This window comes from Rousettus aegyptiacus, unplaced genomic scaffold (assembly GCF_014176215.1).
Source record: "Rousettus aegyptiacus isolate mRouAeg1 unplaced genomic scaffold, mRouAeg1.p scaffold_m13_p_4, whole genome shotgun sequence".
Taxonomy (NCBI): domain Eukaryota; kingdom Metazoa; phylum Chordata; class Mammalia; order Chiroptera; family Pteropodidae; genus Rousettus; species Rousettus aegyptiacus.
In genome coordinates, this window is record NW_023416307.1 from 60,245,112 (window position 1) to 60,272,574 (window position 27,463).

A 27,463-nucleotide genomic window follows, 5' to 3' on the forward strand; every position below is an offset into this window, starting at 1 on the left:
CATAGTTGAAATGAAACTGCCCTAAGATGAGCGTTCTCTTCGGGGTTTATTTTTGCACAAAATTTTAAAAAAGAGTGTAGGCCCATGTACATGTTTTCACTAAAGCAGGCTTACTTTGGCGGGGGCGGGGGTTTATCGTAAAAGAAGAAAAACGACAACTCGAAGATTTTGGGTTTTATTGATATTCAGTTTACATAACATACTCAAATACAATTAATTGAATTTTGCATCCATAGTCTTTATAAAGCAACTTGGTTTGGTTATTTTCTTTGAGGTATGTAATGAAGTACAACCTTTAAAGAAATATCTCAAAAATATTCAGCTTGTCACTGATCATTTTTGTGAATTTAACAGAATAAGGTTTCAAGTTTATGATACAGTCACTATTCTCACAGCCAGATACTTCGTAAATCCTTATCAAAAAAACCTCCAGGTAGGTATACTGGTAACCCAAAGTAGGTGAGTTGGGATTCACCATGAGAAACCCATTTTTCCTCTAATCAGGTCAATATTTTTCAGTCTCTACAGACATCTCAAAAATTACTTTAGTAATCCCATGTGGCTGTGGTGACTCTGGGGGAAAAAATATTTAAAGGCAATAGTTGTTCAAACAGTAAGAATATAGACAAATTATTTTGCACTATTTTTCCCTTGTTATCAGAGACATCCCTTGTATTGAGACATGCATGCCTAAAACCTTTTTATGAATGAGCCGAAGCTTGTGTCTGACTTACAACTTCAGTCAGTACACTTGTATTGGGAGATAATACGCCCAAAAGTTTTTATTAAAGAGCTAAAGTCTTTACTTAATGAGTAAAACAAGCCACATACATGAATGAATAAATGAAACCACATGTGGCTACTGAAAATTAATCCACAAATTATTTTCAACAAGATGGCTTTCTTCCACCATGAAAGAGTGCTAAGCTGAAGCCAAGCTTAGTTCAAGTATTTATTTGATCTGTCACTTAATGCCCAGATTTTAACCTAATCTTCTGGTTTTTAAAACTCAGCATGGTTCTTCATTTTGAGTGTTGGTATCCTACTTGTTTCCTTTTCTGTAACTGACTCCTCTGCCATTTGATGTATGAAAAGGCAAGATAATCTCACCTCTGATAGCTAGTTGAAAAAGAAACAACTGTTTCTTTCATGACAATACAACATGGCTGAAGAACCTTGCATATAATCAACATGCAGTCAAAGGTCTGACTATTGAAATTGCATTCTAAATGAATGAAAATATTGTAATAAAGTACACAAACCTAGAAATGTTATGTGGCTGAAAACTGATCCTTCCAAATTCATAAGGGCTTACAGGTTTCTCCTTATATCTTCATCTGTAGCCTCTTGAATGTATCTCAACTGTGGAACAGCCTATTGGACATGTACTGATTCTGTGCTAACAGATAAAGCATGAAACTTCAAACCTCAGTGTAAAAATGAGGCCATATCACTCAGTTCAGATTTTCTTTTGGTATCACAGAAATTCAAATCCACAATATATTTTTGCTTCACTGGAGAAATTCACAGCTTAGAATTATGTATAAGAAGTGAAAGAATGGATTAAGGCCATCAGAGGCTAATTATCAAATGTTATTAAAAAGAATGTTCATATTAGAAGTACCAATAATGAGAAAATATGGAAATGTTCCTATGACAATTAAAATCCTTCATCCTCTGGTTTTCTCCTAGATGTTCTACATTTTCAGTCCTTAAGACCACTAGCTCTCCACAGCCATGCCAGTCTTGTTCTTATTTAGTAGATCGAAAGTTCTCTGAAGCATAATGAGCGAGCTCTTCAACTGCAAACAAAATAATTTTCAAAATCAGACTGTTTATAAACTTTTCCGATTGTTCTTATGCCAAAACTTTGTATTTGCATTTAACATAATTTTGTTGATACTGATGTCCAAATGAAAGACTTGAATATAAAACACCTGATTCCTTAGAGTATCTGTCCGCATGATTGCTACAGGTTCTTCCCATTTGCTGTAGTATTGCACTTCTTCCTACAATGTAATGCAGTGTACTCTACCTTCCAGTATCCATTAATCAAATTATCCAAAGTGAAAGCGTTTTTATAAATGGTTCCTGAAGTTGCAGTGGTCTCACGATCTCCCAAACAACTGATGTTCCACTTCCAGGCTTGCACTTTGCTATCATGCTCATGTTTGTCTTCACCTACCTAAAACTTACCCTTCCTCACTATCTCCATGTAGTTCTCCCTAATCATCCTGCCTCTGAAGTCCCAAAGCATTACTACTTACGTTGACACTTAATTTTGTACTTTTTTAGCCGTTTACAATACATGTGATTTCTCTAATAAAATTGTAGGCAAAGCAAGAACTATGTCTTATTCTTTTGTTTGTATTCATTCGTTCAAATATTTATTGCTTATCTATTATATGATGGGCACTGTGCTAAGCAAAGGTTATGCAATGGTGAACGAAATGGGCACTGCTCTGTCTTCATGGACCTTACAGACTAGCGAGGGATGCAGAATTAAAACGAATAATCACACACAGATATACATTGTATTAAGTTTTTGACTTGAGCAACTTAAGGATGCCAGTATCATTTTCTAAAATAAGGTCAACTAGGTGAATATACAATGCAAAATATGTATGACTTACTGTTGAATTGTATACTTGAAACTTACTGGATTTCATTAATGTCACCATAATAAAAATAATAAAAAAAAATAAAATCAAGTCAACTAGAGAAGAACTTGGTTGGCTCAGGATGAAAACCATTCTGTTTTGGACATGATCAGTTTTGGATGCCTGGTAAAAACGGTAAGTCAACAGGTGACTTTATGAGTTCGGACCTTAGGGAAGAGATCAGGGTGAGAGAGAGGGATCTGGGAGTCATAGGCACATGTGGTATTCCAAGTTAGGGGAGTGAATGCAATCACCTACGGAGCAGGCAGAGAAGAAAGGAAGAGATTCTAATAGAGCCTGGGGCATTGGCCCAGGAAGAGGTCAGGGAGAGTGGACTGTTTTAAAGCAAAAAGCAGTTTTACATTTAAGTGAAAGAGAATTCAGTCACAAAAGACCATATATTCTATGATTCCATTTATAGGAAATGTCCAGAATAGGCAAATTTATAGAACTAGAAAAGAAACTAGTAATTTCCAGGTGCTGAGAGGATGAAGGATGAGAGTGACTGCTAAAGGGTAAGGGGTTTCATTTGGGGGGTGATGAAAATGCTTTGGAATTATAGTGGTGATGGTTGTGTAACCTTGTGAATATACCAAAAATCTTTTTTTTAAAAAAGGTGAATTTTACAATATATGAATTATTTCACAATAACTGGGTTTTTTTCATGGTTTTAAAGAAAGCAAGATTAGATGACGTCAAAAAAAAAAGAATGGTCAGCTCTATCAAAATGCTGATACTGTAAAATGAAACTAAAAAAAGGTACACGAATGTTATAAGCCAGAGGTCACTGGGGACCTTAGCGCAAGCAATATCAGTGAAAGATATAGGGGAAGAAAATAAGGCAGGAATGAGCTGAAAAGCGAGGAAGTACATGTAATATATGCATCCAGTGTTGCTCCCTCCTGAAACACCACTAAAAGAACAATAAGTAGTTTTTTTTGTTGAGTTGTTGTTGTTTATTTGTTTTTAAAGACATAAACCACAAGGGCAGAGAGAATAGAAAAAGTGAAAACAGCAATACAATTTTGGAAACAAAGGTAGATGGATGACTCAGCAATCCTGAAAAAGCTAAATCCTAAACTAACAGCAAAAAAAGCTGAGAACCAACAAAATTTACCCCAAAGAATCTTCAAACACTTCAGAAATTGATGACCAGGAATCTCTGAAAGTGGAAATAAAAAGAGGACTGGGCATGTGACCTCTCCTACTACTACCTGGGCAGTAGTCTAAAATTTCATTTTCTGGAGAGGATAAAACAGAGGGTTTCTCTGGCTGTTCGGCCCGGGGACACCAACACATTGTTAAGACCCAAAGCAGGGTGATTAAACGGAAAAAGTGAATACTGAATGCTGAGACCCTCCCCTCTGCCCTGACCTCCCTCACCCCTCTTCTTTGAGCTCTAAAAATGCTAGCAGCCCACCCTTAATCCTTCAGATAGTTTTCTCTGGGGAAAGTGAAAGACCCAAAAGGAAACACCTAAAGATACTGAACTATCACTGACATAGTCAGATAAAGATAGCTATTTAAAAAGATCACAATGCCATTTAAAAAGGACAATTCAGGGGTATAATAGCTCTTTCAAATTAAAAACCTGATAGCAAAAACTGAAAAGAATTTGAATATTAAATTGAGGAAATCACTGAGGAAGCAGAATAAAATGGCAAAGAATGGAAGCTAGAAAGAAAAGGTAAGATTAGACAACCTGGTCAACCTGTTCAATAGCAGGCCAACATCTGGATTTTAGAAGCTGTAGAAAGTGAAAGGGAGAAAATCATCAACCATACACCTCAATACTTTCCAGAACTAAAGGGCATGAGTTTCCAGATTAAAGGGTTAGGAATGATAACATTCTCAGAATTCTCAATAGTCTAACACTGGAAGCCAAAAGACAATGGAACGATGCCTTAAACAATCTGAAGGAACATTATTTTCAAGTTAGACTTCTACCCCTAGCCAAACTATTCATCAAGTGGAAGGACAAAATACAAAATTTTCAGACAGGTGAAATATCAAAATATTTACCTCCATACTCTTTCTCAGGAAACTACTAAAGAATGTGTTCCATTAGAAGGAGGAAGTAAATCAAGAAAGCAGAACACTTGGGATAGAAGAAACAGAGGAGGTGGGCAACCGGAATCCCCACGATGATAGCTGTGCACCCACATGGGGGGCCACTGGACCTGACTGGAGCCAGTCAGAGGCTAAACTACCTGAGGTAAATGGAAGTTATGTGAAGAGACTTATACAACAGACAGAGAGCACTAGGAGATGAAATACAAATAATACTGATAAACTAATCAATCATAATGAATTCAGAGATAAGAAAAAGCTTGGAAAAGAAAAAGTCATGGCACAGCTCAGAATACCAAACATAGTCAGAACAAAGCGAACACTGAATATTGATCTAACCAAAATTGTAACTTCATTTGGGAGAATGGAGGAATTAGAAATGAAGGCAAGAAAAGGTGAAAGGAAAGAAAACTAACTATTCTTCCATTATAAGAAGTCAAAAGACATGTCTAAAACTGAAAAATCAAGAAGCATCAAAACATGCTTGTTGTTCATAAATATAGAGGCAAACACCAAAATAATAAACTAAAAGTTAAAGACTGTTGTTATCTTAGGGAAAGAAATGGAGAAGAGGGTGCTGGGATTGCTAGTTTTCTCAACAAACCTTGTAGAATAATTAACTATGTGAACAAGTAATTTTGGAGAAAATAAAAAAATTTTTTTTAAATGGGTTATGAAGGATAAAGTAGCGACAACAAGCGTAAGCAACTCTGAGTGAGCTTGACTGTGGAAGGGAATAGAGAGATGATGAGTAGATAAAGAAAAATGTGGGTTTTTTAATGTAGCAGATAATAAAGCAGGGTCATGTGCTGATGGTAAAGATGAAGCTGAATGAGGAAGACAGAATGGAGAAGCTAGAGGGAGATGCATGGGGTCTCCTGCTGACACGTGTGGGGACTGGCCTCCCATAGGCAGAGGAATGTATCTAACAGGAGTGTAAAAGATGAGGATGCAATGATAGGAAGGTCTGTGTATTTGGATATAGAAGGAGAAGGGAAGTGTCTTTTTTTCCTTGAGCGTAATCATCAGTTGAGAGTGAGGGGAAAAAGGAGGATGAGAAAAGTGAGAATATGATCTACTCTTTGCTGGGGGTGGAAGCAGAAAGTTACTAAGAACTGTAGATGCTGAGCATCTGAAGTGTGCCTAGCTGAAGTTGGAATCTTCAGTGCCCCCACATGATAGCCTAAGAAATGCTCAATAATTGAATCTTCTAAAAAGAAAAAATTTAGACGGATGAAAGGAAATAAAATATTAACAGTGATTATGTCTGAATGTTAGAACTATGGGTTTTCTTCTATTCTCTTTTTCAATTTTACATTAAAACATTAAAAGTATGTATGTATTATATTATAATGGAATATTAATCTTTATTTTTCAAAGGGAATCTTAAGTTTTGGTTCATGGAACTAAGCAGCACATATTGTTGATACTATGTTCAAGAGACACTGTTTATAGCAAAACACTGAAATAACCTAAATGTTCATTCTTTAGTAAAGAACTGGTAACATAATTAGGGCATGTTTATGCAGTGGAATTCTATGCAGCTGTTAAAGGAAGAAGAGGCACTTAATCTGATATGAAAGTATCTGCAAGATATGTGATTAATAAAAGCAAAATAATGAACCGTTACAGAACACCTCCCATTTCTATAAAAAGTTAATATTAGGCATAAAATTTTACACAGAATGATCAATAAAAAGAATAAGGTAGATATATATAAATATGCTGATATGGGAATATCTTCGAAATATATTACTAATTGAAAAAAGGATATGCAATGGTGCTCCCGTTTTGTAATAAAAATAAGTACAAGTGACATACATATAATATGTATAATACAGAAACTGGCAAGGGTAGTTGCCGCTAGGAGAGAGGTTTCTTCAAATAATGGTATAGGAAATATTCTCTTACAACCAGAGGAGCACTTGATTCCGACCAGAAGGAGAGTCCTAAGTACTGCGGTACAGAGTTGCCTACCTCTTCAAGCATCACGATGGAGTCTCGGAGCACTCCTTTTAAACGGTGGGCCTGATCTTTATTCTTTTGACGATTTTCTGCTCTTGACACCATATGAGAGGCTAAACTGAAAGAAAAATACCATCTTAAAAATCAGGGGAATAGCTGCTTATCTTTCATTTCTAGAAATCACCAGTGCTCCATAAATTTGCAAACAAAATAAAAATAGTGTGATTATAGAATAGTTAGCAGATCAGAATCTCTAAAACGGATTAAGTTTTCTGCAACTAAGGAATTACTGAACAGTAACAGGTTGGAGGGGGAAAAAAAGGCTTACTTTAAAGATTTCTCTTCTTGGAGGTGTAGACGGTAAAACGACTGAGCAGCATATTCTATCTTTGACAGCTTCAGAAACAGTGTCACGTTCAACAAAACTAGCAAAAGCAAACTAGGAAGAGCAAATCATAGCTGGTTAATCTACTCTTATCCAGACCTAGAGCACTGTTGCAGAATACACATGCAAAACCTTCAAAAATGTATATTACCTAGGCTAGTTTCTAATTATTGTTACTTAAATCAATCATCCCTATTGTATAAAAGAAAATACAATTAAGAAAATACAATCGTCCCTATTGTATAAAAGAAAATACAATTAAGAAGGTAACTAAAGTGAAAATAAAGTCCTCAAATAAAGCAGGTTAGGACTGTCCCTGGCATTTCTCCTCTTTGCTTGGAATCCTAGCCAACATTGATGTGTGATGCCCAGCTCAGAAATCTACCAGGTAAGCTTTCAAGGTCTGTTTTTGGGTACTTTTGGCTTAAGCAATTATAAACCCATAATGCTGCACCACAAACAGGAAATGAAGATCAATATAGACTTGATCTTAGGTTGATCATAATGTACCTGTTATTCCCAGTGGAAGCCAAAAGAAATTTTTAAAAATTACCCTTCAGCATAAATTTCTTCTAGTTCACCTTAGATAAAGTGTCAAATCTAAACATACATTAATGGTGTCATATACAAATGTTACATGCCAAATGAACTTACTGTTGGTTCTCACAGCAGTGGGTATATTTCTTATTATACACATATGCAAATGTATAGGTGGCACCATATCACATTTTCTGTTAAAATACTGACTTGCCCTTAAAAATATATAGTATTCACCTTTACCCATCCAAAAGCATTTTTTAAAATGAAAACTAAGCTAGTAGCAAAAAAATAAAATCTATGAAATTATTATGGCAAAGAAATGGTATGTAGATGAACATTTTACCATTTGATATAAATGTCCTATAAACACAAAAGATCACTGATATTTACTATTCAAAACTGTCATAGTGAATTGACTTAAGCAGAATATAAAAACCTTTTTATAAAACTCAAAGGCACGACAAACATTTTCTATGTTCTGAAATCTATAATTAGAAAAACAACAGATATAAGAACTTCATTCCAAAAAAAATAATCACCCAGAGTGTATCACCCAATCAGAACCAATTCAAAAGAACATAATGGACTACCTCAAGACTCACATACAGCCATGTAGATAATAGTAGCCTAAACATGACTGGCTGAATGGCTTCCTATAGGATATTCTGAGATTCAAACTAATTGCCCCAGTATTTCTTTCTATGTGATCACTCGCATCAGAATAATCTGTACAGTGTGTTTTAAAATATTGATTCCTGATCCCTACTCAAGACCTAATGACTCAATCTCTGGAATTGGGGTCAAGAAATATGCATTTTTAGCAAGTGATTTCCTATGCACAATAAAAGGTAAAGACCACTGGTCTAATCAAATAGAGTAGCATTATTGGGATTTCATCAGCCTGCATGTTCAAATATTCCCTTTAAATTTATGGAACTTCCCATTAAAAATCTAGATAATAGAAATAAATTAGATTAATTTAGAAAATAACGAACATTTAATGAATGTGTACTTGCTGGTTCCTCAAACTTAATAACTCTTCTGAAAACCATACATCAAAAACTATCAACTGACACATATAAAATCATTGTTTTTGTAGGCCAGACAGTGGAAATTTCTGCACAGTAATATACAAATCCATTCAAATCATTCTGGAAACTGTTAAAAGTGAAAACAAGCCAAATAAGCATTCAAAACAAATACTTACACAATACTCATTACCACAATAAGGATGGTAGTGTAGCTTTCCATTTCCTTTTTCTTTCCTACACATCACACACACACAAAAAAAGCTGCATTAGAATTAGGGTTGTGATTACAGCTGGTAAAATTTTAATTTCATTTGAAAAAAAATGAGAAGAAATTCCTAAAATTATTTGTAAAGACAAAATGATTTAGGGTTAATTTCCAGTACCCTTTCTTGATGTCTGATATCCTGAGTAATATGAAACAAATCTACAAAAAGAAAAACTATATCAGTCCTTCAAATTTGGCCTCTATTACAAATTAATTTACTCCAAAATTAAATAAGCAATTCAATACATCAAGCGTGATCTCTAGCTAAGTTCCATCAAATCTTGCATTTGAGCTAGGTTTATGTAGAAAGATGAGAAGATACTACACAGCTTTATAGTTCTGAGATGGAGGTAATAACCATTAGAAGAGGCAAGATGTCTTCAAAATTGAGAGTTTTGCTGGGCTGGCCCTGACAGTACATAAGGATTAAAAACATAATCATTGTAGTACATTCAAGGATAAAAATCAAATGTCTGTAAATGCTGGGCAGGAAATTAATGAGCAAAGTATCCAACAGCCAGGGACAATGGTGGGGACTGGTGACCTGGGGAGTGCACAGTTGGTCTAATGGGGCAGCTACCATTAAGTGCCAACTGAATCTGAAGAGATTTGGGTCCAGGGATATCAGATCTGAGTTTTTATACAAAAATGTCCAATTTTAAAAATACCATATGTGCCCAATAAAATACTTCTATTGACCAGACACCTGCCATTTTGCAACTGCACAATGGTTTACTTATATTCTGCTTCATATAAGTAAACTAAACTCTTTCATCTCTGTTTACCCGGTAACAGCTACCTGTAATATCCCCTTTGATGTCCAAGCCCCCGTCTCCAGAAGGACGCTGAGAAGAAAGTTTAGGAACTGCTTCTGCATTTCGGTTGAAGGTCCGCCTTCTCCTTCGTAGGCCACTAAGTTTTCCAGGGTCTTCAATGGACTGGCTTAACACAGATTCTTCCACTAACAAATCTGATTCTAAGAAAGAAAAAAAAAAATCTTCAGATAGTGGAGAAACTATCTCAACTATAAGATAAAGGGGGTTTAGTGGTGGTTTTGTTTTCAGTTTGTTTTTTTAAGCCTTGGTAACTTTAACAATTGCTTAGGTTTCTTATGGCCTAGATTCAAACCTTCTCTTAATGAAAAGTTTGGGAGAGTACAGTGATCCTATAATGAGGCTTCGTTATTCTAGGAAGAATGAACTGTATTAATAAATGATGGGATCATCAGAGCAAATATGCCATGTGCTATATTAAATATTAATGTAACGATTTCAGTTATAGAAACAGGCTACCCACTTATATCGAATCATTAGAAAGCTTTCCAAGACAGATTGTAGTACTCAATTGTCAATTTCAAAGGAAGGAGTAACACATAATAGTTCTAATTTACAATGAGGGTTTGCATAAAAGGAAGCGTAATAAAGAAAATCTGCAAACAACCTAAAAACCTCATTTTTGTCATTTGGTTCAAACTTTTCCTTCACCAGATCTTTTTATTAGAAGCTCATTAGCCAGTGGCCAAAATAGTTGTTAAGTTTCATTTTCTTTGCTCCTGATTAGGAGTTTAATAATGATATAACCAAAGAGAGAAAAACAAGTTAATAAAATAATCAACAAACTAGATGACAGAGAAATTACCCTGAGTTAACTGACCACCAGCTTTTCTTTAAAATTAATTATGCTCATGTATATATATACATACGTATATATTTTTTTTCTCATGTATATTTTAAGGAATATCTAAACAGAACAACTATATTACTTCCCACCGTCTAGTGCCAACCCCCCCCAATCCACACACATACATGACACCATTGCTAAGTGGTCTGTAGAAACCCAAGCAGCTGCACTGGTAAGGAAGGTATAGGCCCAAGGACTCTCCAGGCATCAGTGAACACAAGTTTGTATTTACGATCAGTTATGTGGTCCCTCGCTGCAGTCAACTTTTTTGACTCTGCAGAGGCAGGGAGTGTAACATCTCCTAACTACGTGATCTCAGATACATCTTTTAACCTCTTTCTCTGTGTTTCGATATTTCTTCTTTAGTAAAATAGAAAAAAATAATAGCACCTACCTCACAGAGTTGTAATGAGTAGATATTTATAAAGTGCACAGAACAACGCATATAGTAAGTGTTATACAAGTGTTTCTCAGACAAATGAAAATTAAGCTTGAAATTCCAAGTGGGGTAGCTGGAACCACTTCAGTGGGAGCCATCCCAACATCATCTACCCATTTCTGCTATGAATCCAAATAAAGAATTGGTCCACTTTGTCAATAAATGCTATCTTTACAGAAATATATAAATCAAGAAATTTACAAACCAAGCTGTTTGAAATAGCCTTCCAATGAACTCCAGGAATTCTTCTCAATTAAAGATTTGACAATGGCCCATGGCTGTTTTTTGTATTTCAAATCTGTGGAAACTCTAATAGAATAAGGAGAATATTTATTTCAATGACAAAATCGAGTTATATTAACCTTGCAATTAAATGTAAGATTGTACTCAGTGGAGAGCCAAAAGGATTCAAGGTCATTAAGATTATAAAATTTGTTCACTGACAATGACTCCTTCAAAAATTACTATGTGCCACCAATAATTTCATCAAATCTTTCTTCTACATATGTGGCATTTTCTTTCTTTCCTTTTTATTGCCCTAGATTTTCTTTACTTAAATAGCAGGAAAGGCTCAAAATAAATTCTAAATTTTCTAAATGCCTTGGGTAAAAAATCTCCAGGGTCATAAATTAGTTGAAAATAACTACATTAGCTAAGACCAAGCCAAGCACATGATGGCCCATTACTATCTTTAATGCACCAATATGTCTTAATTCCCATTGCAACAGTCATTTATTGCTCACCACATGCTCCTCAAGAACTCCCAGCTCCCTTGCCATTAAACAGGGTCACATGACTAGTTCTGGCCACTGGACTGTGAGCCCAATTCTACAGCTTTCTCTTCCTGTAGCAACGGAAACGACACATGTTCTGTATTATGCAGCTTCAGGATGTAAAATCCTTCATTAAATTGGGCCTTGAGTGAGGAGCCCCACCCCTTTCCTGACCACTGGTGGACATGTTATTTGGGGGGAAAAAAAGTTTTGTTGTGTAAAGCTACCACTGAGATTTTAGGATTACTACATTACCAGAGCATAATCTAGCCTATCCTGACTAAAACACTCATTTACAGTAGCTCACCTCAGCCGGCATTTCTGTTTTGAAGTTGGGATGATATAGTATCTGTTCAGGGTGTAGAAATAATCATGGTAAGGGACATCATGTGTCAGCACTTCCGAATCTACCAAATAAAATTGTGCTTCCCGACTTTCTTTATATAGTGTCTGTCAAAATAAGATTAAAAAAATTTTTGCATGGACATATTTAATATATTAAATTCTTTGCCAATTTAAAACACATATACTAGAATTCCTTCTTACAAATAACAAAGGACATAAGAAACCAATATACAAAGCCTGCAGCTCTCTGTTTTGGCTAAGCTGTGAATTGAGAAGGGACCTGCAGAAATAGTATTTGCTGCATCTCTGTCATTTGACAGTATAATTATTTTTTTCTTCTTTTTAGGCATGAGGATAAGAAAGAAACCAAATAATCTCTTGTGTATATTATCAGTGTATAAAGAATTTTAAGTTTGCCTGTTAAGGGAACAATTCAAAATCAGTTAAAGAAAGTAAGGACCCCGCCCCCAAAAATTCATCAAAGTTAAACAAAAGCACCCTTCGCCAAAAAGTGAAGGAAGGGGGCATCCAAACAAGGTACTGCTTTCCCAAAACAGGATTTGAAGAAGTTGCTGACCAAATCTTTCTCATTATAATCTTACCTTTTCTACCTATCCTTTACAGTTACCAAAGACTCTCCAATATCAAAATACTAAACTTTCCTCTAATGTCTAAAAATCATTTTTAAAAAGTTTAAGTCCTTTTTAACACTGATGGGCAGAAACTCTAATAGTATAATTAGTTCAGATATTAACAGATCTTTTCAAACTATTTGCAGAACAGACACACTACACTTCAATACAAATTGGCCACCCACAAACTCCACTCTAAGACAGTGCCATGCTGGTGACAGAGTAGAGCATTAAATGTAATCTCTCCCCCATAAGTCCCAGCAGCCACCTAGTTATTTGCCATGATCCTGTAAATCAGATTCCAGTACTATTCTACTTTAAACTATTTATTATAGAAAGGTTCAAAGTACAAATGAAATAAAGTACCATGAACACAAAAGCTCATCAGCCAGCTTCAATAACATTTACTCCTGCCCAGTCGTTTCATCTGTGCTGCATTCCCAGGTCCCTTCTCTCCCCTTCATTCTCGGGCTGCCTAGACTTCTTTTAAAGGATATCCCAGACATAAATATAATTTCATCCATAAATATATCAGTAGATGCCTCTTTATAAATTCTTCACTATGTTTCCTTAACAGATAAATATTTCTTTCTTTAAAATAGAGCTACATACCATCATACACACAAAAAATTAACAATTCCTTAAATCTCATACCTTTTTACAGTTGGTTTGTCTGAATTAGGGTTGGCTTGATGTGGTTCAAATGCCTCTTAGGTCTCTTTTAACCTGTAACAGTTTCTCCTTTTTTTCCTTGCCATTTATTTGTGGATATTGTTTTGTAATTGATGACTATAATAGGCATCTTCTCTCTTTCCATATGAATGATTCTTTTGAAATATTGATAGAGTACACATACCTGTTTTTCAGTGGCAGCAGTGCATTTTCCAGTAAGTGGATTATTAAGGATTATAGTGTAGGTCATGGTTCTCAGTTGATCACCTCCAGGTTCCACATTCCAAGGGGTAGATACTACATCTAATCACAGCAAACATAAAATGAGTTATGACTTCTGAATTCTGAAGGGTATGACTTGAAATGGAATTAAAAGAGGTAGTATTTGAATTATTTAAATTTTTATTTTTGACCAATCCAAAAGTAAAATTAAATGTTAGGCACTCTTCTTATATATGACATATTCCTCATCTCTGATCTATTGACTTCTAAATTGTTGTCTATTAATACGCTTTTTTCTTTTCTTTTTTTTCTTGGAAGATGATACTAAAAGTTGGTTCATCCATAGCCTTATTTTTAAAATCTCAAGAAGTAATGGCACCAGACTTATTATACAGAGACAGAACAACACTTCAACATTTTCATCATTGAGGACAAAACCTAGAAAGACAGTTGTCATTATGCAACAATATGACCATGACCCCAACTTGTGGAGAAATCACATCAGAGGGGAATCATGCAGTGAGAAATCATGTAATGTTAATGGCTTACCTGCTGAATTTTTTTCCCCTAGGGCAGAGAAAAGGGTTTATAATACAGCAGGGCAGAGGCCAACTCCTTGACGAGTATGAGGAAAGATGCCTGCCAACCCACTCCACCAAGGAGCTGAGAAGAGAATGTTTCTGATCTGACTGCCTTCACCAGTGAATCAAGACCAGTAGATTCTCTCCGAGAACTCTAGCACACCAGGACAAGAGCTGTCAGGATGTGAATCTAGACTTAGGTGCCAAAATTTTTAATAATGGATGGGGAATGGAATATAAATAACTACATAACTTTTTCTATATTAAGAAAGTTGTAGGATAATCTCTCTGTATTTATGACAAGACCTTGGTCAAATTCTCTTTTATTTGCTTAGCAACAACGCAATGTGTAAGAACACACTTTGAACAGAAATATGTCTTTAGGGCATAGCACTATACATCAAAGGTTATTTTATAAGCCAAAGACTAAGAAAGTATAGGTAAACGCATCATGAACTCTATTCAAAGATCTAAATCACCTAATGCTGTTAGCACAAATGGACTTAGGCACTTAGTATGTCTGAGTGCTATTCATTAACATCCTAAAATAAAGGAGCCTTATCTAACCCATTACCCATCACCAAAGGACGAAGCCAGGCTTTATGATCTATCCAATTTTACTCAATTTCTTTCTGACAGCTAGGCTTAGGGATTTAATAAGAGATCCTGAAGCTGTCTTTTGGTATCTGGAAAAACATTACAACCAAGTTTAAAAACAAAAATCACAAACCATGGATTCTATAATCCAGATTTTGCTGTAAAAAATACTTAGGTGTACATGAAGGAAAAGAAAAAATTCTAAAATACTTTTAAAAGATTATTTTGGTTATACATCAGCCTGTTTCAGAAAATTATACAAATAATCCATTGTGAATGAGCAATAGAATTTAAAGATATCATTGAATTCTGCTGTTGAAACTGCACACTATTCAAAGTAATCATCAACCAGTATAATAGAAAAGTATCTGTCTTCCAGTTTTATTTTCACCAGTGTTACCAACAAGCCTACTGAATATCATGTGCCAGAACATCATCTAAGTAACACCTTGGAATAGGCAAGTACCCAATTCCTAAGTGAAGTTCAGCATGATGTAAAAATACTGGGGATAAAAGTATAAGAAAAAATGGCAGCAGTAGACAAAAAAAAAAAAAAAAAAAAAAAAAACCTAAGCCATTTTGATATACTGTTGAAGTAATAAAAAGTAGGTAACGCAGAATAAATAACTTTAAGAATCCTTTAGTGTAATAAAGTTTTAAAATTAGTGAATCTTCACACCCATTAAGATGGCTATTTTCACACACACACAAAACTGAAAATAACAAGTGTTGGTGGAGAAGTGGAGAAATTGGAACCTTTATGTATTGCTGGTGGGGATGTTAAATGATGCTGCCACTGTGAAAACAGTATGGCATTTCCTCAAAAAATTGAACACGGAATTACTTTACAATTCAACAATTCCACTTTTAGGTATATACCCAAAGGGACTGAAAGCAGGGACTCAAACAGACGTTTGTACATCAGTGTTCAGAGCAGCATTATTCACAAAAAGCAAGAAGTGGAAGCAACTAAGAACTCCATACCTAAATGGATGGATAAACAAAATGTAGTATATACATACGATGGATTATTTAGCTTTAAAAAGGACGGAAAACCTTGGATAAACCTTGGAGATATAATGCTAAGTGAAATGACAGTCATGAAGGGACAAATATTGTATGATTCCACTTATCGGAGGTACTGAGGGTAGTAAAATTCACAGAAACAGAAAGTAGAATGGTGGTCATCAGGACTCAGGAGAAGGGAAAAATGAGGAGTTATTATTTAATAGAGAGTTTCAGTTTGGGGAGATGATAAAAGTTCTGGAACAGGATAGTGGTGATGGCCAGACAACAATGCGACTGTGCTTAGTACTACTGGAATTGTACACTTAAAAGTGGTTAAAATGGTAAATTTTACCATTTTGTGGACATTTTAGAATTCTAAAAAAGATGAATCTAGGTGATGAATATGTGGGTTTTATTATACTATCATGCAACTTTTGAAGGTTTACATTTTTCAATGTTAAAAAAAGTTGAATAAAAAGACTTAAAACTGAGCTTTGAATTATAAAAGTAGTGTCATAACTACATAGTGTAGCATCGTAAACATAAAAGTAGTGTTATAAACAAGACTTAAAGGAATACCTATTTAAAAGCTCCCTAATTAAAAAAAAAATAGATTGAGTAAGTAGCCATTTTAGTGCTGAAATTAGATTAAATCCACAAATAATGGACTATAGAAACATTTTTCATTAAATTCATAATATTTTTAAAAAGAAGCCTTTGAAACCCATTCTCAAGAAATACAACTTGGATGACCAGATAACAAGTTTAGTAGATAGCATGGTGTTGTATAATCATAAGCAAATTACCTCTTTTGGAGAAAAACTTCTAATTCTAGGTGTAAACAGCAATATGCCCATAACGTTTTAGATTTAGAATTAGCCAGAAGCCTTTGCTTCCCGAAGCCACTTATAAGATCAGATAGCAAATATATTCATCCATGCTGAAACCAGATATGGTATCAGACACTAAATGCAGCTGCGATTCAAAAAACAAACTTCATTTAGTACCACCGTGGAGTAACATGCTAGTGCCTCATGGGCCTTTTTCAGCCATAAAAACACCAATGCAATATCAACGGGCATCATTTTAGAATATTAAGAGAAATAATGTATCCAATTCTTCTGAAATACCAAGTTCTACAGCCAGACATGAATAGCAAGAAAATATACAATAGATTGAGAACAGATATAAGTTAAAGAGAAGCTACTGGGTGAAAATGAAAATTTATATCCTTCAGATATTTAACATTTTTAAAACTGGAAGGAGAGAAAAAAAATAAATAATTTTTTAAAACTATGAAATTCTTAATATAATCACAGGGCTCAATAGCTATCAATTTGAAATCTCTTTGCTACTTTACTATGAATAATAAGAAAAAAATCATATTTTGTACCTAAAACTCATGTCAGTCATTATATAACCTATAAATAAGTGATCATGGTTACATTAAAGTTTCAAATAAAAGAATAACATCTAATGGTTAATAAAATGACTAGATTATAAACTGTATTTAAATTGTTGAATAACTTTCTCTTTGACTAGGTCAAATGACTCACCTTATACGAATCTCTACTGCCGCTATTTTCTAATTTTATATAGCAAATTAAGCCATGTGCTCCAAACATTTATAGAATATCTTGAATTATTTAGGATAAATTCAGTTTCAAACCAACCATAACCTTATTTTAGATGTTTACCAAAATAGAACTTATAACACATAATCAATGAAATTCTTTTTATAATGCATTCCCTCACTGGAACTTTTTTTTGGTGTTTTCATCGAGGTATGCCATAGACAATGCAATCTCAAATGTACAACTCCAGGAATTTTCACAAAGAAAACACACATGTGTACCACTACTCAGATCAAAGTAGAGAACTTTATCAGTATCCCAGAAGCTCCTTCCCAGCCTTTAACCACCCAACTCTGCACAACCATAACTACTATACTGATTTTATATCCATAGATTAGTTTTGCCTGGTTCTCATTTGTATAAAGAAATCTTTTCTGTCTGGCTTCTTTTGCTTAACGTCATATTTGTGATTTACTCATATTGTTATAAGTAGTAGCAGTTTGTTTTGATTGCTATATAATATTCTTTTGCATGACCATACACTATTTATCCAGTCTATTACTGGTGGATATATTAATAGTGCTGCTATAAATAACAGCACATGCCATTTGAGTACACATGTATCATTTCTGAAGGACATACGCTTAGTAGTAGAATTGCAGTATCAGAGAGAATGCATATGATCAGCTTTAGTAGTTTCTGCCAGAGCATATTGCAAAGTGATTGTACCAATTTACACTCTACTGGCATCAGTTGTTCCACAATGGAACCCTTTAAAATGGGGTCCAATCCAAGTGAACTGCTACATTAATAAATAAACGGAGTTTTAGTTTTCAAAGAGTGTGAACTGTATTGTAGGTAGGATCTGACTAACTGAACAAGTATACTGTTTACATGTAAATTTAACCAACTTTAAAACTAGTTTATACATTACCGACATAAAATCAAATCCCCCCTGACAATATAAATCGATTTATGTAGGCTCAACACTCTAAAAGATAATAAAATCTTCCCAAATTTATCATTAGATAAGAACACAGGAACAAACCTATTATATTTCTAGAACTGGCAAATCTCTGCATAAAGCGTGAACTGGTGAAGAGCAATTCAAACATTTTCTCAGCACTAATGTGGAAAACACGGTTGATATAAAGTCTTCCATGAAGATCTTTCTCAGGAATATTTTCTGGGGAAACAAACAAAGAAAAAAAATAGAACCAAAAGGGAAGAAGTCAAAGAAAAGTAATTTTGAGGTTTTATTGTTTGCTTGTTTTCAGTTTTTAAATGTGATTAGTGATCAGCACATTTCAGGGCACAATTAAAACTCTAAATCGGTGTTATATACATATGTTCAATGTTATAACTATACATAAGAATATATAGTTAATTAAACTATATATGATCAATATTTAAGTTATCAATACCCAAAAGATAAAGAAGTATTTACCTTGAATGATATCAAACTCCCATAATATATTGCTCAAAAGGATTTTTCAAAAGTGACAAGGGCAAGACGGAGATTCATAGAGCGGTATCTACCATAGCAATTAGCTCATATTTCTGAATGCCCATACATTCAGTAAATACTGTCATGACTGGATCTAAATATCTGTTGCACTCACTCACTAACGTGCTACCCTGAATAATCTTTCAAACCTGACTTAAAGCTAACCCTCCCCCCCCCCCGAGTTAAGTATCACTGTATTTACAACCTATTCTTAATACCACACATTAAAAGTAAGAAATCCTTCTGAAAAGTATGCTTCAAAGCTAAATAATGCCCAATGAAATATTACATTTTTCTGGGAAACTGATAATGATGTTGAAAACTACTGGTAGCAAGTGAAGAAGCAGTATCTGCTCAGCTCTCCTCATACTCCCTGGAAACCTTATGTAAAAATAGCCCTGGCTTGTACGGTACTTACTATATGGCATGTACTGTGCTAAGCACCTTACAAGTATTCACTCATCTTATCCTCACAGCAATCCTGTGAGTTAAGAGGTGTCATCACCATCATCTCTATTACATAGTGAGCAAAGTGAGGCAATGAGAGAATTGCCAAAGCTCCATGGCTAGTGAGTGACTGAACTAGAATTTGAATTCACTCCAGCTCCAGAGCACACAAACTTAATCTCTACTTTATATTGCCAGGATTTTACCTTAGAAGACTCGAAAAAAAGAAAAAAAGAAAAAGACAGCTAGGAATAGGAGCCTGGTAAAGTAAAGAAAGTAAAGTAATGCAATAAGAAATTTTAATGATTTCAGGACTGGGATTATTTATTATTCCAAGGATTATGCCCCATCAATACAGCATGCAAACTGTGACCAAAGCTACCCATATTTCAGAAATCAAGCTCTAAGAATTATCTGTGTAGAGCATCTATCAATATTACACCACAGGAAGCAGTCTGGTCAAGTAAAAGATAGTCTAAAAATCAGAAAAACTCTTCTAGCACTGCTTTCACTGCAATTATTGCTTTTTCGCCCACATTCAATGATTTGTGTCTCTGCTACAGAGGCAAAGAACTTAGGGATATCAGGTAGATATTGATTTACCTTCTTCCTGCAGCAATACTATATGTAGGCAAAAGCTATTCACTGCTATTTCAAATAATGCCGCCTCTGGCATAGGAATAAATCACTGAAGCTAGGCAATTTGCTAAGGCTTTGTGAGGCAGCTTCCCAATTAAGCTTGAGAGATAGCTTTTTCTGACAGAGATATAATATACATTCATTATAAAAATAATTCATATACTTACAAAGAAAGCAAACGAGTACAGTGATTCTATTGATCCTGCTCATTTCCTTCACAGAACTTATCCCAACTTGTAATTATATTTTTGTTGCCTTATTGACTTGTTTATTGCCTCTTTCCTGCACATGTGAATAGGGACCATGCTGATTTTAAACATTAATGGACATTATGTGCTTGGCACACAATAAGTATTAAGTAACTATTTTTGATTGAATAAGTGACTATTGAAAGCACTAAATTATCTTAGGGCCTACTTTTATTTATAGAATTTGTAATTTACAACCATATTTTTAAGTTTTTTATTTTGGAATAATTTTAGACGTACAATTAACTAAATTAGGTTTTATTCCTATTTTTGCCAGTAATGGTCTTTTCTGTACAAAGATCCAACCCAAAGCACCACACTGCATTTAGTTATTATATCTCATTAGTCTTCCAATCTATGACAGTCCCTCCTTCTTTCCTTTTTTCTTTTTTTTTTTTTTTAATGACCTTAACACATTTGAACAGCACTGGTCAGATATTTTGTAGAATGTCCCTCAATTTGGATTCATCTGAGGTTTTTTTCATGATTAGACTGGGCTGCAGGTTCTGGGGAAGAACACCACAAATGTGAAGTGCCTTTCTGACCGAGCTCAGGGAAGACATATAGGAACATGACTTTAACCCTGATCCTCAGTTGGTTAAGGTGGTGGCTGGCAGGTCCCTCCACTGCAGTTACTGTTTTCACCTTTCCATATTCTATTTGTTAGAAGAGTCACTAAGTTCAGCCCACACTCAAGAGGAGGAGAATTGAACTCCACTTCCTGGAAGGGAGAGTCTCTCCATATATTATTTAGAACTCTGTGAGAAAGATTTGTGTTTTCTCCTCAATTTATGTATTTATTCAATCCTTTATATCAGTATGGACTCATGAATAGTTGTTCTCCTGGGTATAATCCAATACTATATTTATTTTGTTGTTCAAATTTTTTTAATTTGGCCACTAGGATCTCCTTCAGGTTGACTCGTGTGTCCTTTTGACACAGCTCCCTATTATATTAAGTACTTCTTTATTTTCTGGCACTACAAGATGCTCCAGGCTCATTTTGTATATTCCCCACCCCAGCCCTAGAAGCAGAGCCATTTCTCTAAGGCAGCAGTCCCCAACCTTTTTGGTACCAGGGACCAGTGCTCCTATGAGAATCTAATGCCTGATGATCTGAGATGATGCTAGTGTTGGGGAGCAGCTGCAAATACCCATGAAGCTTTCTTCACTTGCCTGCCACTCATTTCCTACTATGTGGCCCGATCCCTAACAGGCTACAGACTTGTTGAGGTCCGGGAGCGGGGAATCACCGCTTTAAGGAGCCCTGGAACTATAATTTTTCCAAAGTAAATTTCTTGTTCATATTTAAGAAAGAAACAAATCACACTCATATGGGTTGTTTCAATATAATACTGTCATATTTCATTTAAACTCCCTTATTAAATTGTTCTGTATTATAATTGATAAATAATAGAATTTGTGGTTTCACTAAAGGACATTAACAGTAATACTTTTTGTATGTAAATCTATCTGAAGAAGTAAGGATATGAAATAAAGTATTTCCACTTGGGATTATTTATGTGTCAAATTCATAGTACTTGAAAGCTCCTAGAATCAGCAGTAGCATTGCTGTAACATATTAAGCTAGCAGCTGGTATTTTACCTGCAAAGAGGAACACTGCTCAACCTAGTAGCAGGTTACTTTTTCCAATAAAGAAGAAATACTATTTCAAACATATCGGTTTGAAAGTGGCCAGTGGAAATGGTGGGACAAATGAGATAGATAACTATGAAAAGGACATAGACATGAATAAAACTGAAACCATATGTTGACAGTGTTTTGAGGGTGCATGAAAAATGTACTATGTAGGTATACAAGAAAAGCACAGTTTGTTCTATCTTCCATTTTCTAAAAACTGGTGACCTGCTGTCTTCCTGACTCAGATTGAGGACTTTCTTTACAAATGTAAAACCAGGTTCGGGTAACTGTGTCAGGATTAACTGGGTTAGTGAGTACTATTGTAATAACTATGTACAGTGCCAGGTGAGGACTAGACTAATTGGGGGGATTTGTAAATTATATAAATGTCTAACCACTATGCTGTACACCTGAAAATAATATAAAATAATAGTGAATGTCGACGCTAATTGAAAAAAAAAAGAAACATAAAAAGAAGTCCAGCGCCTCCCTCCCAAAGATTATAGCTTATAGGTGGTAGAAATGAAAGCCTCTCATTTTCTCAACCTGCTCACAATAGTAGATCAAAATACTGTCATTTTAAATAAAGTGATGCTTGGTTTAAAGTAAGCAATCCGTCATCTACCTAGCTCCCTCTAAATCCCCACATAAATTCCCAAATTTCCTGGGATGGTTTACTTCTTTTGACCTTTCCCATTGTCTCTACAGTTCATTGACTTCAAAATCTTTATAACCTCATAACCTTCAGAAACTAAAAAAAAAAAAAAAAAAAAAAAAAAAATTTATAATGCCCACTTAATACATAGATAAGCACTAGATTTTGGAACCTGCTTAGGGAATGCAAAAGAAGTACTTGATTTGTTATCAAATGATAATCTAATAAGAAAAGAAAGTCATCCCATACACCTTAAAGGAAACCTGCACAAACAGAAGGCTGACTGCTGCACAGAAGGTCACTGCTGTAAAGCCACACAGACTTATTTAAATGGGCTCCAGCAAGGAGCAAAATATGATGAGGGCTTGCATTCAATAAAGCGATTACCCCACTGTTATTCTTTCTTTCTTTATAGATATGAACACAGAAATATGAGTTTTAATGTTACCCTTATGTAACTTATCATCAATGTTAAATTTATGGGAACTCAATAAGGAAACTACTTTTGAATTACTATTCCTATAAAAGAGCAGGTGAGAAAGGGAGAAAAAGAATCCGTGTTTTGGTGTCAATTACTATCTGGCCACTGGGTGCCAGAGCAGGTCTTTCTAAAGTCAGAGGACCAGCCAGACTGGGGATACCTACTTCACACCTGCTGCCTACCAAAGCACGAATGGTAAGAATACTAAGAGTCTAGTCGTTTATGGGGCTCGTGACTTTTTAAAAAAAACTTCCTCTAGACTATCTTTTCCAAAGAACTCAACAACTGTCTTCGTAACACATTCTATGATTTTTAAGAATTAGCAGATTTTTATTTATGTTTTAAGATCATGGATCTATTTTTGTTAAAGATACTTCAGTGTTCTCAAGTTGGGTTCTCGCCTGATTTGGATTGGATTTTCATGGACTTAGGTCCTGGTTGAGTTTTGAATTTGGATTTGATTTGGATTTGACTTGGATTTAGTTTTGGTTTTCATAAATTTGGTTTTCAATATAGAAAAAGACTTGAGGGGTTCATAAACCAGGTCTAACATGAATAGGAGCTAGACTAACAAATGCAATCACATCCTAGAGATCCAAACCACTGTAGTGTCCCCATTACTAACATTCTGAGCACTGCCGGTAAGAAAGCAGGTCAGAACAAAATCCACTGATACTGTTCTCGTTCCTGAAATTTGAAACCTGGATCTTTCCCAATGTCTTCCCACTTTACTGACTTCAGTGTCAATAATCTTCCTGTTAAAAAGATTCCTTAAAATGCTCGCTTAATAAGAATGACAAGCCCAGGTTATGGGTGTTAACTTAGAGAAAGTAGAGAGAAAATGATTTGCTATAGGTTCCTTTAAGCAACTGCTTTTAATTTTTATTATATTCTCTACTTGCGCCCCTTTGTATCGCTTTCTTCTTCTGGTGGTTAAAAAAGAAAGTCGTACAATTACAGTGTCTATAACACTAGTCAGATCTTTATTAAGGTCTGCTTTTCTATTGCTATCACTCCATCTTCACTGACTCAAAGCTTAGGATTTGAAAAGCTAAAAATGATGGAAGTTTTTAAATTCCAGACTCTGGAAAGTGGAGATGGGTTAGATTTAGCAACCTCTTTCCCCTATTTTCTATTACCCCTGATTCTTTTTTGGTTCTTTATAGAGTGAGACTGTAACTAATGCAAATAAATTCTAAATCTGCACAAACCTAATAAAAAGACAAACATTAAAAGACAACTGAAATTTTATTAAAATTTGTAAGAATTTTTACCTTCATCAACAGAATCTGAAGTGCTGCTTTTGTCCAGAGAAAGATATTCATTTTTATTCAAGTCCAGTGATTTTGATGGCACTCTATTTAACCTCTTTTCGGAGGTTAGTGAAGGACTCTTTTTGATCTGTTTCTCAGTCTGGAGTTCCTCTTTCCCTAACTCCTAAAAGGCAAACAATCCAGTTTGAAAAACCAGTGTATAAGCTTAGATTTTATAACAAGATCTTTAATAATATTGCTCTTGGAAAAATTTGTTGTTTGCATCACATTTCCCATTCAGTTCATAAAACATTGGTGAGTAAAATATGTCATTCTAGAGTCATCTTCTTAAACAGTAATGAACAATAAATCTATGAAGACACCATCTCAACGTCACGTGAATCATGTAAGCAGAAGGGAAAAACGGGGCAGAACATTCATTTCTCAGGGGTGGGCAAGGGAGAGGAGTAAAACCCAGTTAGCTTCCCAAGACAATACCTGCCCCATCATCTCAAAGAAGAAAACTCACCCATCTCTCAAGACCAGTAACTAAAGGGGAAAGAGAAAGAAAATAGAGAGATAAAAGTCACAAAAGAGTACAGTAGGGAGAGAAGATTAAAAGAGAAAGTTAATTTCACTGCAAACTCGTAAGACACAGTTGTCTTTGCTGTGAAGGGACTACTTTATTAAAATATATTCAATATATGATGCTAATTGTAACTTTCTGAAAATAGTTTAATAAAGTTATGCTGTTTCTACAATATATTTAATGTTAAGCATTAAAGTATAAATGTTATTGCTATGTTAGTATTCAAGTAGAACAGTATTAGAATTAGGCTTAATAAAACAGTGTAAAAAATATAAACTATACAGCGAAGTCTTTTCTTGCATTGTCTGCATATAAGCAGATGAAAGAGAGCAAGAGGCAAAGATACAATCCTTACACTTCTCGCCCCATGAGATCTTTGAGCAGCCCTGAACAGCAAAAGTGCCCAAGAAGATACAGGTTTCCACTGGCCACTCAGAAAGCAGAACAACTACCTGGACCCAGGACACAATTTATTAAACGATTCTACTATCCCAGTCAGAAGGTTGGTTCTTTAAGCAGAGATGACTGCTAAAATCAAAACTTGATTTATTTGGGAGCTCTACACTATAAAACAACATACTTATTTAGTTGACCCATGGCTTTTTAACAGGGCTCAGTAGAATAAGTTTCCATGTATTTCTCCTATTGTTTCTAATTCAGATATAGTTCACATTATAAAGGATATAGATAAATCTATGTAGGAAAAGTAATAGTCACTTGTCTTTGAGTGGTTGACATCAGGGCAATTTTTATTTTTTGTATACGTTTCTACATTTCCTAAATTTTTACAGAGTATTAATTCCACAAGAGTATTAAGAAAAACCTATTTTCATCTTTAAAATGTTATTTCTGACTTTTTGTTGGAAATAAAAGTGAAACAAAGTAAGTGAAATATGTATCTTGACATATTTGACATCTGAAAATCTTACCTTACTGCTCTTGAATGAAAATAAAAAAGGACCAAAGTTCTATTATCACTTGTATTCCATAACCTGAAAACATCTAAATATCGATGAATGTATGATCAATCTTAAAACATTAAATTATTCCTCTGCATTCCATTCCCTTCCCTTAGAAAAAAATATGGCTTCCTTTAGGGACAAAACTAGAAGCAAGAATCAATGGGTTAACTATTCCAAGAGCAAGTACAGAAGACACTGTCAAGGAGGCTGTAGGAAGGATCCAAGCAAGATTAGTAGTGCTGAGAACCCAGTCCTCAAAGTTGGACTTATGTAGAAGGATGAAGAGACTGTGAGAAATCCCCTATCCTGGTAACCTCCCCAAAATTGAGTGGTTTGGTCTTCTCATTGAGAACATACAAAGAGATTAGCATCCATAATCACCTCCCTTGTACCAGGGGGAAGCTCCTAAGAATCCGTAGATAAATCAGTTTTGCAAGCAATCCACAATACAAAATCAGACTGAGATAGATGCTAGAAAGTTGATAACTTGGTGGCCTTTCATAGAAACACACAGTGTTTCAATGTTTTCCCAACATCTATTCATAGGAAATGCTTGGAGCTCCATGGGAGACAGTAGAAAAACTTCGTTGTGGCCACGCACAGATTCACCTTCAATTATAATACCTTACAGTTACTGAATGCTTAATGTGTTCAAGGGATTGTTCAAAGCACTTTCAAATATATTAATTCAATCCTTTTAAAAACCTCTATGGGGTATTATTCTCCACATCCCCTAGTTGAGAAAACAACAGCATAGAAAGATTAAGTAATTAAGTTAACTTACTTCAGGGCACATAGCTGGCAAGTAGGAAAGGTACGATGTAATGCCAATGCTCTGCTCTAAACCCAAGAAATTCAACTTTAGTCTCAAACCTGCATCCTCAATAAGAACAAAAACTCTATAATAGGCACACTCTTAGCGCTCAGAATGTGGTCTCTAAATACCATTCTTCACTAAGAACTATGGCTCATTAGGAAAATGGCTAATAGTAAATCCGGGACACGAAGTGCAAAAAATGTGACTGGAACACGTTATAGTACAAGAAAGGAAGCCATCAAAAATTATTAATCACTTCAAAAGGACCAAGGAGCCAATCTAACAGGGTTCCTGTCGGCAGAGGGGACAAACGGAGTATAAAAAATTTTGACTCCAAGTGACAAAAACTCATTGAAATTTTTCCAAAAATTGATGGGCTTTTATAATGATACTTGAAAAAATAAAAAAACAAACAATGAAACCTGGTAATTAACTGGCTGTGACTGCTTTAGTGGGCAACTTAAGTAGCATCTATTATTACTCAAGCATGCTGCTCAGGGTTCTCATGTTCCCCTTCAAAGCAGATTCTTTCTACCACATACACTACCTACTCTGGGAAAAATTCTACTAACTATGAATTTCGCTATCTTATATTTTTAATGATGTGTATCCCTCTTATAGGCTGATGCTCTGTCTGGTAGCTCTATACCGTATCCAACTCTGAAAAGAACCACATGTGTATATAACCTCTGCTACTCAGAGTTGAAACTCTTTTCCTAAAATGAAGGAACAGCCTGATGCCTTAACTTTTAATAATTTCGTATATCGTATTTTTATTTGATCT

General features: G+C 34.9%; 1 protein-coding gene and 1 non-coding gene across 5 annotated transcripts in view; both read right to left on the reverse strand.

The window, feature by feature from the left end:
• Positions 1 to 159: 159 nt before the first annotated feature.
• Positions 160 to 27,463, reverse strand: part of GRAMD1C (GRAM domain containing 1C) — a 65,310-nt gene continuing 38,006 nt past the window's right edge. For 3 of the 4 annotated variants that reach the window (XM_036218487.1, XM_036218488.1, XM_016150666.2), the window contains 10 exons: positions 24,333 to 24,495; positions 18,488 to 18,625; positions 13,642 to 13,760; positions 12,116 to 12,258; positions 11,241 to 11,344; positions 9,716 to 9,892; positions 8,828 to 8,885; positions 7,024 to 7,134; positions 6,708 to 6,813; positions 160 to 1,802 (listed from right to left, as the gene is read on the reverse strand). In XM_036218487.1, the coding sequence (XP_036074380.1) occupies positions 1,722 to 1,802; positions 6,708 to 6,813; positions 7,024 to 7,134; positions 8,828 to 8,885; positions 9,716 to 9,892; positions 11,241 to 11,344; positions 12,116 to 12,258; positions 13,642 to 13,760; positions 18,488 to 18,625; positions 24,333 to 24,495 (1,200 nt within the window). In that variant the 3' untranslated portion in view covers positions 160 to 1,721. The remainder of the gene's footprint in view (positions 1,803 to 6,707; positions 6,814 to 7,023; positions 7,135 to 8,827; positions 8,886 to 9,715; positions 9,893 to 11,240; positions 11,345 to 12,115; positions 12,259 to 13,641; positions 13,761 to 18,487; positions 18,626 to 24,332; positions 24,496 to 27,463) is intronic. The other variant, XM_036218489.1, reaches the window with a different exon arrangement.
• LOC118602347 lies at positions 14,352 to 14,461 on the reverse strand. The gene has a single exon (XR_004950686.1). It is a non-coding gene; the product is annotated as a small nucleolar RNA SNORA3/SNORA45 family (small nucleolar RNA).